Source organism: Callorhinchus milii, unplaced genomic scaffold (genome assembly GCF_018977255.1).
Source record: "Callorhinchus milii isolate IMCB2004 unplaced genomic scaffold, IMCB_Cmil_1.0 Scaffold8, whole genome shotgun sequence".
Lineage (NCBI taxonomy): Eukaryota > Metazoa > Chordata > Chondrichthyes > Chimaeriformes > Callorhinchidae > Callorhinchus > Callorhinchus milii.
Window position 1 is genome coordinate 8,487,798 of NW_024704749.1, and position 15,224 is coordinate 8,503,021.

Here is a 15,224-nt window from a genome sequence, read left to right on the forward strand (position 1 = left end):
CCGGGAGCCGGGAGCCGGGAGCGGGAGCGCCGCCGACTTCCTCACCTCCCGCCGCCGCCGCCGCCGAAACCGAGCCGCAGGTTCCGCGGCCTCTGGTCCAGCGTCGCCATGGAAACGCGGCACTACTTGCGCGCTGTTGACTCCGGCGTTGCCATGGCGACGCCCCCCCACACCCACCTTTACCGTTCGCGGGAGGGAGAGGACGGTCACGTCCAGCCTCGGGGCTGCCTCTCCGCCTCTCTTTTTGTTTGCGGGCGGGTGTCGGGGCTCGGACTCCCGCATTAAGCGAACAAAAAGGCTTCGCACTCGTTTCTCTGGCGCGGACGGATCCCGCACTTGCCCCCCCCCCCCCGGTGATGGAACACGGTATATCAATACGCGAGTGCGAATAACCTCCCGAGTGGATCACGTGGGTTGGCACAGGTGCTCCAACCCACATGAGGTCCAGGCTCCAGAGCAGAGCAACATGTGTGTGTGTGTGTGTGTGTGTATGTGTGTACATGCATGTGGGGGTGGGGGTGGGGGGTGGAGAGATAGGGCGCTGCACTGTCGGAGGTGCCGGCCTTCAGATGAGACGTTAAACCCATCGCCCGGTATTAAAAGACCCCAACCCGTCATCGGCGCAGCACAGGGGAGCGAGCGGGCGCTCACCGCCCTCCACGTTGCGCGTAAAAAAAAAAAAAAATCGGTCGCCCGGTCGCAGTCACCCTGCGGGACGTCCGTGCGGAAGAGAGACGGAATTCAGTAAAATGACAGGAGGCAGGGTCCTGAATCTATAAATCTTTTATTTGCAGTACGAAAACTAAAAACCCCATCCGGGCGGATGACGCTGCTGAAGTTTTGAAACAAAAGCATTATTTTGTCATTTTACATGAATCAACCAACCATCAGGATTTTTTTTTTTTTTTTTTTTCTCTCTGAAACGCGTGACATGTAATCTTGCAGACGTAAAGAGCGGTGGAGAACTTGTGCCGGAATTGATGGGGGCTGAGGGCAAAATAGTTCTCCAATATCACAATGGGCAGTCGAGAAATACTTTGTATTTTTTTTCTTCCGAGTACAGCTATCTTAGCTGGAATTTGCTGGGGAGGATACTGAGCTGCCAGTGTCGGTTGCTTTTTTTAAAAAAAAACCCAATGAGGAACCCAAATTACTATTTATTTGCGGAATAAAAGTGATTTGAGACGGATGCTGGAAGCAAGCATAAACCCAGGATCTTTAGAAAGTCCTTATTTAATAAATTATCTTTTTTCAATCTGTCAGCCTGATCAATGTTCTCCAATTTCATCCTGCGGATTGAAACAATTAACAAAATCCAAAACACATAATAATATTAATAATAATAATAACGATGGGTAAGAAAAGCCAATTCACGCATTCCAAACCCCCTCGGTATTCAGTCGCCAGGATCAATCACACAATAACATTTACACTCGTTGGAAATTCAATTATATTGTATTTTACCAAAATATTATCTCCCCCCCCCCCCTCTCCCCCACCGCTTAAAACAGAAATTCTACACAGCTTGGATGCTCAATATCAGTTGGCAATGACAATGTAGTGTGAGTTGTTTGCAATATTGAAATGCAGAGTAATTATAAGGTTAACACTGTTAACATTAATGTTGTACGGGAAGTGGAGAGAGGAGTGGCTTACTAAACTCAGTGCTTAGTGGCTCACTAAACTGGCTGATCAGTGTGGCAAACAGTGACACCAGTTATGGTCACTCACACACTCTCTTCCCAGTCGTCGTCCCTGCCACCTCTCCTCCGAGAAGTTTGAATGAGCTGTTCATTTGGGAAATAAAGCAAAAGGATCTGAAAAGAAACGGGATACAACCTCAGAGATAAAAGACTGCAAATGGAAACATGGGAGTGTTTGTAGCTGGTTGCCCATAGGTTTGATCTCACTCCTGCCCCACTATTCAAACATTTTCCCAGGGTTTGGGCTTAAACGATGCTGTACCCCAGAATATCAGCCACTCCCAGTCACCGGGTCTCTCCCACCCAGAAAGTGGGAAACATAAAATTATTGGACAGAGGAACAGGAGGAGGACGTTCAGCCCTTTGAGCCTGTTCCGCCATTTAATTAGATCATGGCTGATCTGGGATTTAGCCAACAACTTGAAGATCTCAGAGTTTGTATGCAAAACACGAGGATATTTGGGAATTTGAAGATTCTGGGGTTTTTAAAAGTTTCCAGCGCACATTCCATTCGCATATTCCCTTAACAAACCTCAGTTTAAAGGGTCAGTATCTGCCGTCCTATTTCAGCCAGACGTCTCCACTACCGAGGTGGGTCGCATAGGGCTCTGAATCCCCGGAACCACATGCTAACTCTGTCCCTCAAAGGCCAGGCAGCAACGGTAGTGTGACCCAGACTAGTCTGCCCGCAACGCCCCCCCCCACCTTTAAAACCAGCACCGCAGCGGCCCCAGATCCTGCAGAAAACGGAAAATAACTAACAGAACCTTTCTTTCAAATCCAGCATTGAATCGAATGGGGAATGACACCGGGGTGGGTGTTGGGTGGGGTGGAGGTTCTGTCTGTTAGAAGATATGCATAGTGCAATCCCCCCCCACCAAGACACACACACACATACACAAACAAAGACTCGCTCCGTATCCATCAATAAGGCTACAGTATACTTTTTTTTCACAGTGAAAACTTCTACATTATTCTTTAATACACACCTTATTATCCTTTTTAAGTACCTGAGGTTCCAACTGTAATGATCAGCTGTTAGTGGCTGGCTGGTGGGCTGGGGAAGGGGCGGAGGAGAGGGAACCGTTTGGGTGTTTTGTAAGGCATTCATTGCGAGCGTCTGGTCTCAAACCACAGGAGGCTGAGAAGTGGGGAATGTCACATGATCGTGCTGCGGATGCCCGCGGAGCTGAGCTGTGCCAAGCTGGGCTGTTCCAGGCTGGGCTGTGCCAGGCGTCTCTCCTAAGCCAAGTCATTGAAGCTACGAGCGATCACCTCAAAGCTGAAGGGGGCGAATTTGTAACCGGTGCCTGTGTAGAATTTATTCTGGAATTCCACCCTGTTTGTGGAGCACAAGGATAAAGAGAATAGGGTCAGGTCTAGTTGTTTAACAGAAAATAGTCCCTACGGCAACTATATCCTCACCGCACAAGCTCCCTGTATCCTGTGCTTTACCCGACAGTGCCACAGGATCTTTAACATCCATCTGAACAAGGCACACAAGGCACAGACCGAGCTGCGGCTTAACGTCTGAACTGAAGCACAAGGCCTCTGATAACGCCACGTTTGGTTTCTGCCCCATGTTTTCTATGAACCCATTCTAACAGGCTGCGGGATCAAGGGAGGACCCAACAGTGAGTGAGTGTTTACCAGTGGAGCCGGAGAGCGTGCAGGAATGTCGAGAGCCCCTCCATCACCAGCAGGATGGCCACCGTCAGCACTGCAAAGAACCCGAACACCGGGAAGAGCAGCAAGCTGCCGAAGTCACTGTCCATCCGCAGGCCCACGTGCATCACCATCCCCCACAGCACCTCGGACAGCTCTGCCACACACAAGACAGCAAACATCAGCCACTGTAGGGCAGGGCAGCCATTCAGGCTTGAGTCCATTCAGACCAGCGGCTCGGGACGTTCTCCCGACGTGAAATGCGCTGTATAAATGTAACTTGTTATTATGAACAATTGGCTGCCGCGTTTCGTCCACAAAATACACAGTCAATTTACAGTATATTCTGCGAAGCGTTTTGAGGCATCTCGAAGATGTGACAAGGCGCCGTATCAAATAATAATAATAATCCTTGCATTTGATATAGCGGTTATCACGTCTTCTAGACGTCTCAAAGCGCTTCACAGAATTTACTGTAAAGTGAATTGACTGTATATTTTGTGGGCAGCCAATTGCGCACAGCAGCGTCCCACAAACGGTCGTGGATTGAGTGACCAAGATATTATTTTTTTTCTTGAGCGATTATTATCAGGTGTGTGGATTAAGGAAACTTGCCCAAGGTTTCAACCTGCCGGGAATCGAACCCAGGTCTCTCGCTTGCCAGGTGAGTGCTCCAACTACTGAGTTACAAATGCAACGATTATTATTATAAAAACAGAAGTCGTTGGGACCACTCAGCAGGTCAGGCAGCATCTATGGCGAGAGAGAAAAGTGATTTAGCGTTTCAGGTCGATGACCTTTCGTCAGAACTCACTTTCCTCTCTCCATAGATGCTGCCTGACCTGCTGAGTGGTCCCAGCGACCCCCTGTTTTCATTTCAGATTTTCCAACATCTGCAGTATTTTGCCTTGTGTAAAATTGGTTGTTGTGGTGGTTGTTTTTGGGTCACTCAGCAAAACAGAGTCGGTGGGTGAGAGGAACACTTACGTGCGTGAGCCAGACTGAGAGCCCAGAGCCGCAGGTAGGAGGCGGTGTTGGACACACAGCCCAGGCAGTATTCTATGGTGTGGATAGCCTGGTGCATGAACATGTCCCCCACATTAAACTGGAAGGGAAACGGCAAAAGGTCACAGCAGGATTCGGATGTTACACTTCATTCCGTCCTGGCATCGGGGGCGAGGCGTTAGGGGAGACGGGGAGTAAAAGGCGCGGAAATGGCATTACGAGATTGTTAATAAGACAATTATTTGGGGAGGACAAGTTTGCAGGGCTACGGGGAGAGAGCGGGGCAGTGAAATTGATTTGGATAGCTCTTTTCTGAAGAGCACGCACAGACACAATGGGTCGAATGGCTCCTTCTGTGCTGTATAATTCTATGATTTAATAATCTGGAAGGCTGCATGGGGCGGGTGGTGGGGGGGGGGGTGGTGTTTGCTCTGAGCCGACCACTGGAGGGCAGCAAGGAGGGGAGAATTGCATTGTTTTTCACACAGCTCTCGCTCGTCACATCAAAACATCTCGTGCCCTTCACAGCCCGTTACTGTCAAGTGGAGTGACTGTGTAACACGCCCGCTATGCTCGCACACCAGCGAGGACCCACAGACAGCCACGGGATGAACAGGAACAAGAGTAGGACATTCAGCCCCTGGAGCCTGTTCCACCATTCTATTAGAACATAGCTGATCTGTACCTTAAGTCCAATTACCCTTTGCCTTTGCCCCGTAACCCTGATGAATGATTGATTAATCTGCGGGGGGGCGGGCGAGGTGGTGGTGAATTGTTGAACGGGACACTGGGGTCACAGTGTCACAGTATCTATAGCGTCCACAGGATCTCTCAAGTCCGCATGGACACACAGGACCCCAAAGGGCAGACAGACCTGCAACAATGCAGTGCCACCCCCAAACTTACCTCCTGTTCTGTCTCCTCTGTGTGCGCAGTGTGGTTGGTGAGGGCACCTCCCTCCTCCATTTCGTGGGCTCTCAGCAGCGACATCTCCTCCTCGCTCCCTCGGCGCACTAACGTGTAACCTTTCTAAAAGCAACACAGGATTACGGCTCTTTCATTCCCAAACCATCCTGGCTGGAGGTTCCCGCTTACATTCCCAGAAGCACAAATCACTAATAAAATCATTCAGTTTTGCCGCCTTTTACCCACATCCATCACATGAATTAATTCTATCGATCACATTAAGGGCCCTGGGACATCCTCATTCCGAGGTGCTGTGCAAATGTGCCCTCCCCCCCAACTCACTCTCTCCTCCCCCCACCCACACCCCGCTTGCCGACAGCCTCACGGTAAAACCTCCTGGTCACGCTGGCATGCTCGTGTATGCTCTAACCTCCTTGCCTGCGGCCAGCACTTTGTTATAACCCAAGACACCCCTCATGGAGCAGAGCTGAGATGCTCTGAGGCAGGCGGCTGGGAGTGTGGAGCCAGATCTCCGCGCTGTATCACACACCCTCCACTCCCCGCGGACTCACCCTATAAGAGGTGATGCTCTGACCGCCGTGGTGTATCCAGTACAGGTAGGCCGGCCTGCCAACGAGCAGCACGGGTACCGACAGGACCGCCACCACCACCAGGAACACCTCCAGCGTGTGCTGTGGACAGAGCAACAACATGCCATTGCATCACAATGTCCCCACATGCCATTAACCCACACCATCCCCATACGCAATCGGGGCTCAACACCATCGCTGGGTGTGCGCCTGATCTGGAGGGGGGAAAAGACAGACTGAAACAGACCGGGCTTTGTGGCTGCGGCGAGGGGAGTGGAGGGTTTTGAGTCGGTCCCTGGTCGAAAGGGTTTGTGCTGAGCGAGCGAGCGAGCGGGAGGCACCCACCTCCCCATCGTACAGATCCACGCTGCCCGTGCCCTGCATGAGGAACATGTTGATGAAGTGGATGAGGATGCTGGGGGCGGAGCGGGAGTTGAGAGGGGAGTAGGCCAGCCACTTGTAAATGATCATGAAGACGAGGTAGCCGAACAGGCAGATCAGGAACAGCAGCTCGGGGATCAGAACTAACGCGATGTTGTACATCTTGTTAAAGTGCCTGTAACATAACACATAGCGGTCTGATCACAGCCAAACCCCAGCCCAGCCCAGCAGCCTCCAGCCCCCAACCCCCCCCAGCCCCCAACCCCAGCCCCCAACCCCTCAGGGGGCTGTTTATGGAGGAGTGGCCTGAAGAATTCCCAAAGTCCCACCCATGGCTCCACCTACTCATCCCATGGCTCCACCCACTTCCCCCTCCCCCAGCTCCACCTCATCACCAAGCTGGAGGTTGGGGGTGGGGGGGGGTGAACTTACATGTGGTTGAAGATCCCGAGACAGATCCCGAAGGTCATGTGGACGATCCCCAGGGTGACGGACATCTTCATCTTAAAGGAATTCAGGAAGCTCAGCTTGTTGTTGGCCAGATTCCAAATCTGCGCAGCAAAAACCAGAGTAACCGACGTCATCCACAACAAATTGCATTTACACAACGCCTTTCACGTTGGGAGGACGCCCCAGAGCGCTGGACAGTCAGCGATTTGGAACCGAGCAGGGGGTTGGGATCAGGAGGGGTGGAGGACAGGGAGGGTGACCGAAGGCGCGGTTGAAGTGGAGGGCCTTGAAGGAGGCACCTCTCAAGCACACGACATCTACACTAGGTGTGCACACGGTGACGCGAACACACACACACACACAGACAGACGGATGTACCGGATCAATGCCAAACGGGTACGGGCCAGTAAAAACCCCTGTGACGTTCGGGTCCAACGTCATGTACTGATTCCTCTTCAACTCCTCCATCCTGAGGTCAGAAAGATAGTGTCAGCCACCTGCTGCCCGCAGCAGTGAGACCCTCTACTACGCCCGCTGCCCACAGCATGCCAGCCTCTACCACATACTGACAATCACCGGTAGGGCAGCAAACTGCACTATTTGTTTTGATACGTACGTCCAAACCTTACTGTCAAACATGGCTTTGACGCTCCACCCGGACCCGAATATGTTGAAGGATTTGGAGAAACAGTCGTTGTAGATGAGGCCGGTGTACAGGGAGAACAGGCCCATCAGCAAGATGATGTAGCGGCCGTCAAAGAACATGTTCCAGATCTGTCAGCGGGGGAGACAAGAGGAGAGGTGGTGGGTCAGGGTCCAGTGTATCAAACACAATAGTGACCCACCTCACTGCGTACACACACCATCACTCCCCTTCGCATGCACACACACACACACACGCATGTACACTAGATTTGCACAGTCACTTGCACACAGATATTGTGTGCGCGGAGGGTGCTGGCTGTGTGTGGTGGGGGGATGGGGGAGGCATGCGTCTCAGTGTGTGTTGTGTGTGTGCGTGTATGTACGTGAAGGTCTCTACCCACCTCGTTCCTGGTGTTCTTGAGTTTGGGGTTGGCCTCGAACAGGACCATCCAGAGAGCAAAGAGAGACATGACCAGGCCATGTCCAAAGTCCCCGAACATCACGGCGAAGAGGAAGGGAAAGGTGATGATGGTGTAAGGGGCTGGAGGAGGAGAGAAGAACTCAGTGAGCAGGGCCCACAGAGAGAGCCAGAACTCACCCCACACAATTGCAGTGGGGGGAGACGAGAGAATATAATAATCCTTGCAATATAGCGCCTTATCACGTCGTTGAGACATCCCAAAGCACTTCACCGAATGTACTGTAAAGTGGAGTGACTGTATTTTGTGGGTGGGGGAAAATATCCACTGGAATTGGATTTCTACACAGCATTTCCGGGATTCCCTGTCATTGTGTAACACCTCTTGGACCTGGTTTTCTACGCTCCTGGGCCTCAGTGAGAGGGAGTCATGCAGTGCGCGTGTGTGCGGGGGGAGAGGGGCTGATGGCCTCACCTGGGTTGACTTCCCGATAACAGCTGATCCCATAGGCGTCCACGATGTTCTGGAAGCCGGAGGTGAACTTGTTGGTGCGGATGAGGCTGGGGGGCGTGTCCGTGCTGGGGATCCGATTCACAAACGAGGGCACTGTGGCCCCACTCTTCCTCTGCGACACACACACACAGTCAGTGAGGACACACATACAAACACACACAGTCAGTGAGGACACAACACACAGTCAGTGAGGACACACACACACACACACACAGTCAGTGAGGACACACACACACTGTCAGTGAGGACACACACATACAACACACACAAACACAGCCAGGACAGCGGAGTCTGGCAGAAACTGGACTGAGCGTGCGCAGGCTTGCGGTGAGTATGTATGTGTGTGTGTGCGCGTCTTGTTAAGAGTGTGTCTGTGTACATGGTGCACCCACATGTTGAATGTGCAAATGTGCTATGTATGTATGATATGCTTATACCAATATACCAATACGCATATTTGTGCATATATAAATGTGTGTGTGCTTACACGTGTTGGGTATGTGTGTGTACACACGTTGCGTGCATGCCCCGATCACTAACACACACTCACAGAGCCCTCCTCCAGCGCCTGGCGCACTTGTGGCAGGTCAGCTACAGGACACCACACCTCCGCAATCAGACACTTGTTGGTGACATCGAAGCTGCACATGTTGAGGATGTGGTAAATGGCTTTCATCTTGCGAACCTGGATCAGCCAGGTGGAAATGGACTCCGAGGCCTTAGACAGCACCTGCTGCAGGTACTCACTTGTCCTCTGTAGCACCTGTTTAATACCATACGGGAAGGGCGATTAACTTAACAACAATGTCTGCATTTCACACAGCTATTATCTCAATGAAAGCTCTGTACGAGACTCCTGAATTAACTGAATCTTCGCCAAGTGCTTTGAAGTGACGTGATAATATGTTGCGATATAGATATATATCCATCAATCTCAAATTTGTTTATTTACAACAACTTGCATTTATAAAGCTTACAGTAAGCACTCAATCAGCGCAGCATTAATAGAGATCCAAGTGACGGAACAATTGTGCTATTTCATGGTCTTGTGATCCCCCCACCCATCCCTCTCTCCCAAAGAGCAGTGGTGCTCATGTCGCTAGGAGACCCGCTAATAACCTTGGCTAAACGCCAGCTGGACGTGCGGTTATGATTTAAGGAAACTGACTGACAACAGGGGATAGTTTTTAAATCAAATTACTTAATCTCCTCGGGCAGTTCTGTAACTGAAATCACAAGACTCTGACTGAATTGCTTCTGCTTTGATCTCGCACGCACACACACACATACACACACACACACGTCCCAACCTCTGGCTCGGGGAGTTGCATACCGTGTGCAGATCTTGTATGCGGGTGTTAAGGCCTGTGACAATCTCCTTCCTCTCCTGGATGGTGCTCGGGTAAGGGTACACGTGACAGTGGTAACTGCAAACAACCGTCCTCAGTCAGAATTGTGTTTGGTAACAATATTCACACGTGGCTCGCACACACGCTCGCACACTCACACACACAAACATGTTTATCACAAATATCGCCCACAAATATACATTCAATTCACTTTACAGCATATTCTGTGAAGCGCTTTGAGACGTCTAGAAGACGTGAAAAGCGCTACATCAAATGCAAGGATCATTATTATTATTTATCAGACAATTACTGTCAAACAAAGCTGACTTCCTTCCTTACCAGTCACAAATCTTCTTCACCTTCTGCCCAATCTGCTCGCCCCAATAAGACACGAGGAACACCACCCACTTCACATTCTCCCCCTACAACACAAACCGACCAGAGCGAGCGCTTTAGGGAGATGTCAACGAAAAAGAGACTGAGATAGAGAGAGAAACAGAGACACACAGACAAAGAGAGACAGACAAACAGAGACACACAGAGAGATTTGCTTTGGCGCTGTAAAATTTCTGTGAAATAGGTACTCATTACTCCATTTCCATAGTGGCCTTCACACAGGGTAGGGTCACAGAGCGCTTAACAGTGGGGGAATTTTACACTGAGTCGGGGAGAGAGGGGAGGTGAGCGTAGGTAAGGGTCGAAGAGGAAAGCCTTCAGGTGCGTAGGCAGCGGGGTAGGGAGGAGGGGCGGAGAGCAGGGGGAGTAGTGGAGGAGGGGTGGGGCACAGCGGAGGGGCTGAGGGAAGGAACAGATAGGAGGGGGCGGAGAGGGTGGAGCGTCTGAACTCACGGTGTCGGGGTCCTCCAGGCCCATTTCTAGCTCCTGGCAGGTCAAGATGGTGTAGCCCTTACACACTCGCCACATCATCCGCTCGAAGGGTCCCACCTTCCAGGGATGGATCACCCCTGCGATAAACCTGCCGCAGAACAGCACTCGGTCACTGGGAGGCCACACTCACAACACCAGCAAATACTAGTTATACTTACACAGAGGCTTTCACCCAAACTGTCAAAGAGGCGGGACTTGGGACTCTATGATTGGGGCAAGGGGAGGGAGAAGGGGGGAAAAAATCGGAACAGAGCCACCACTTGGTAACTGACTGGAAAATCCTACACAGGTGAGACCTACCCTAATTTAGCTCCCAGTCTCTGCATGTTGGTATAATCCATCAGTGGCTCTTTATCCAACGAGGGGAACTCTTCATACTGTGCCTGGGGCTCCAGCTACAGGGAAATCAGTGTTAAACAGGCCGTCAAATCTAAGAGCAACGAGAGTGTCTAACCCTGTTCTCACACACACTCAACAGCCCAGCCCGGAATCTCTCGCACACTCACGTCCAGAGCCCGCCTGACGAAGGAGGTTGTGACCCGCAGCATGTGGTTGTACTCTGTCAGCTCCAGCAGGTTCCTCTTCAGTGTCTCCTTGTTCTTCGTCACCTCCCGCAGCTCGACCTCCAGCTGCTGCAGCTGCTCCTAGGGTCAGAGAACAAAAAAGCTTCCAGCCGCGTCTCCCACCAGAGCCACGAAACCCTCCTCAAACTCACAGCGAGCGTTCACCGTCACATGCCTCATCTCCGAACGTCTGCCAGCGGGAAAGCTTGCCGGGCAGCAACGACAACAAATTACACTTGTAATAGCGCCTTTCACATCGGAAAGACATGGACAATCGGGGGTCCTGGACCCGAGCATGGAATTCTCTATCAGTTTGGTGTGGAAGACTCTAAAGCACAGGGATGGGTTTCTGTATATGTCAGATACCCACCCAGCTGATCAAGAGAAAAAAGCACCTATTTCCCCCCCCCCCCCCACCCCGGGGTTTGAAGCCCCAAGCAGAGCCTGTCACCTGGATTTTCAGCACGTGTTTGGGAAGAGGAGCCACTGGGTTGACCTCGGTGTCAGACAGAGCGATGTCCGCTCGCTTTATTTCGTGTAATAAATAATCTGCAACACACAAAGCAAAGCGTCAGCCGTGAGCAGAGCGCGACGGACAGCGACCTCCCCCGCGAAGTGGCTCCGAGTCGCTCAATGCTACAGGCACTGCGCCGATCACGAGGATCATTATTCTTATTTAGAGATCAGGCAGGAAAGGTCCCGCCGAGCGACAGAGGGTTACAAACAGCACCTGCCAGAAGGACTGTGGAAGTCACTGGCTGCAGCTGAGGAATGGATTGGTGAGGTTTAAAGGGCGGTGGGCAGTAAGGGCTGCGGAGGAAGCAAAGGTTCGATAAGAAATCGAACAAAGTGAATTCCTGTTGAGAGTACTGTAACTTTGTTGGGAACAAACTGGGGGAGCAGATCAGGTGGCTAAATGGCTTCTTCCTCCGTCTATTTATATTGATCCCCCTGCAGAGAGGAAACGCCCGCTCGCTCCACCTGCTCTCTTGCACCCATTTCCCCCCCTCCCCACACCCCCACACCCCGCTTGCTCTCCCGGGCAGCGCAGTGCTCGTTCCCTTACCCAGAGTCTTCTCCATCTCTTCACACCTCCGCGTCTCGCTCACAAACTTGCGCTGAAAGGTGCTCACGGTGGGGTTCAGCTGAGGAGGAAAACAGACGGGGAAACAGAATCAACCATGTGGACGGAGAGGAATCACAGCTCCACCCCGGCAGTGACCCGCCCTCGCAGAAAAACCCAGAGCCATATTACCCTGCGCAATTGGCTGCCGTGTTTCGCCCACAAATCACAAATTCAATCCACTTTGTAATACATTCTATGAGGTGCTTTGAGACGTCTCAATGACGTGATAAGGTACTGCAGCAAGGATAAGAGCTGAGTCTTCAGGTAATTACATTTTATTGGGAAAGTAAGGATTTATTTTCGGTTTGAAGAACGATTTTAGATCCACCCAGGCAGCAGGACAAGAGGGCACAGTCGCAGGAGCGTAAAGTGCGGGTTTAGAAAGGGCGGACACCAGGAGTATTCCTTGCTCACGCATGCTGCAGGCTGAAATGTGTTACCGGGAGGGAAGGGTAGTGTGGGGTCAGGATGCTGGGGACTTGTTCATCAAACCGCTCAGTGTTGCAATGGTGGGAGTTCTAAAACCTTGAGGGATATGGGGCAAAGGCGGGTAGTTGGTATTGAGGTACAGATCAACCATGATCTAAGCAAATGGTGGAATAAGCTCGAGGAGCTGAATGACCATCTCCTCTTCCTATGTCCCTATGAAGGATGCCTCTCACTGCCCCACCTTCCACACGAATGAACAAGAGATGTGTCTTTACTGCACTGAGCAGTCATGGAAATTCAACTTACAGCAGCCAAGTCACTGCCTCGCCAGCCCCACTCTGAGCAAAACCTTCCCTTTCATCTCAGTCGCACATCAAAGCAGGGCCTTGACCATCCCCCAACCTTCACCGCTCTGGGAATATCCTGCTTTTCGCAGCCAACTACAAACCAACACAGAGCAGCTCCACCACAAGTTGTCTTTACTAACTGGAGGCAAAATACTCTACCATTAAACCAGCTCACACTCTGGTTGCGTACATGCAATGTGCTGCGGTTGCCCCCTGACCTAACCTATCAGCCACTTCCCGTGTTTTGGGGTTGAGGGACGCCAAAGTGAAGACGAGGGAGAGACCGGAAGCTCTAAGCAAACATCGCCAGCTACCAATCCTCCAGACCTTCATCTTTCTGAACTTCGCAGAAGGTTCAAAGAGCCATTATCGTACCACCCTCAGTCACACCCATGCTGAGCGCTGGCACTGACTCAACACTCATTCATTCGTTGCTATCTGCCTGCAATCAGCAACACTCTACGTGTAACTTGGCAGTTTGACTGTTTAACTTGGCTCGAAAGGGCTCTTGCAGGAAACCGAGCTGCACAACGTCTAAACACAGAGCTTCCTGTCATATCTCACTCGCCCAACAGCCGCCGTCCACTGTGTCACAATCACATTTAGAGGCACATTCACGTGACCGATTTACTGACGGTTACCGAAGAGGTTCGGAAACTCTTGCTTTGTGCGACGTGGATAACGCCGTTCAACTGCAGTCGGTGCCAACCCAGAAAAGCCCGGCTCCTGTGCCCAGCAAAATGAGCGCCGCCTGTGCACTGAACCAGTCTGTAAAATGACCTCCCAGACGCGCGAAAGATAGTTCGCTCTGCGATACAGACACCGTTTATTCCTGGTCCGCACAGCGAGCGAGCGAGGCGTCCGAACCCAAGGAGACCCGGCGGCCCGACAGCGCGCGGTCAAAGTGGTCTTAAAAACGACGGCGACGACAACTTGCATTTACACAGCGCTCCCCCACCCCCCGCACAGGGTTAGCGTCCCAGAGCGCCCGACAACGGCGGACGGCGACCGCAAGCGCGACCGGAGAGGGGGTGGGCGTCCGGCGCTACCTGGAGATGGGGAAGGAGGCGGGTGGGGGTGTGGGGAGAGGCGGAGAGATTGGGGGGGTGGTGGGGTGGGGGTGGGGGCAAGAGACTTAAGGTGGGGAGAGGGAGTGGGGGGGGGGGGGGTCTGGGGAGGGAATTAAAAGGGACGACGAGGCATCGGAGCCGGAATCCCCAAGGCCGGGCCACGGGGGTGAGGGAGGAGGCGGCAGAGAGAGAGAGAGGAGAGAGGGAGAGGCCCTGGGGGGGGGGGGGGGGTGTGGTGTGTGTGTGGGGGGGGGGGGGGGGGGAGGGTAGCCCAGGCGAGGCCGAGGCCGCACTCACATCCCTGAACTCCACCAGGCCGCTCTCGCCCAGTTCGCTCACGCAGTCGTAGGCCGAGGCCGACTGCAGGAAGAGCTGCGCCAGACACAGCTCCTCACTGCGGAACATGGAGCCCATCTCCTCCTCCTCCCTCCCTACCTCCCTCCCCGGTCGGGGTCGGTCCTGTGTCTCCGTCCGTCCCCCCCTCACCGCCACCTGAGGGGGCGCTTCCGGAACCTTCAGTCAGCGCTCAAGCGGCCGTCAGGGGGACTTCCGGGCGCAGGCGGAACGTTTGTCCGGGGGGGGGACGGGGGGGACGGGGACGAAAGTTCCGGGGAAGGGAGAGGAGGAGGGACCTGACTGAGCGCCTCACTGCCCTCCGGTCGCCAATGGCGGTTTTTTTTTTGTCCACAGGTCTCTCTCTCTCCGCCGTCGCCGTCGCAGCGAACGCGGACCCGTTCCCTCCCACTGGCGCTTCAGATCGTTCATTCCGTTCACTCCGCGGGTTAGCGGTTTTACAGTCATTCTGTTGTCCCATTCGTTCTACTCTATGCGTCGAAGATGGTATATAATACGTGTATCTTAGTTATATATTATATATATGTATATATATGTTATATTTTGCCCCTCGTCTGTCTCTCTGGTTTCCTTTGATGTCTTTTTTGTTTGTTGTTGTTGCTGTTGTTGTTGTTGCTGCTGTTGTTGTTGCTGTTGTTGTTGTTGCTGCTGTTGTTGTTGTTGTTGTTGTTGTTGTTGCTGCTGTTGTTGTTGTTGCTGCTGTTGTTGTTGCTGTTGTTGTTGTTGCTGCTGTTGTTGTTGTTGCTGCTGTTGTTGTTGTTGTTGTTGCTGCTGTTGTTGTTGCTGCTGCTTCAGCCGCGGCTGCCGGCAGCGAGTTCCAC

General features: G+C 52.4%; 1 protein-coding gene across 1 annotated transcript; it reads right to left on the reverse strand.

Moving 5' to 3' along the window:
* Nucleotides 1-765: 765 nt before the first annotated feature.
* LOC103188002 (V-type proton ATPase 116 kDa subunit a2) lies at nt 766-14,490 on the reverse strand. The gene is made up of 20 exons (XM_007907785.2): nt 14,347-14,490; nt 12,144-12,222; nt 11,529-11,626; nt 11,021-11,158; nt 10,815-10,909; nt 10,476-10,602; nt 9,966-10,048; nt 9,611-9,704; nt 8,828-9,040; nt 8,239-8,389; nt 7,747-7,886; nt 7,317-7,474; nt 7,079-7,169; nt 6,683-6,801; nt 6,215-6,425; nt 5,852-5,971; nt 5,280-5,402; nt 4,356-4,473; nt 3,354-3,525; nt 766-3,042 (listed from the first exon to the last, which is right to left on the reverse strand). The coding sequence occupies exons 1-20, from the start codon at nt 14,461-14,463 to the stop codon at nt 2,946-2,948; spliced, it is 2,544 nt and encodes an 847-aa protein (XP_007905976.1). The 5' UTR covers nt 14,464-14,490; the 3' UTR covers nt 766-2,945.
* Between the last annotated feature and the right edge of the window lie 734 nt (nt 14,491-15,224).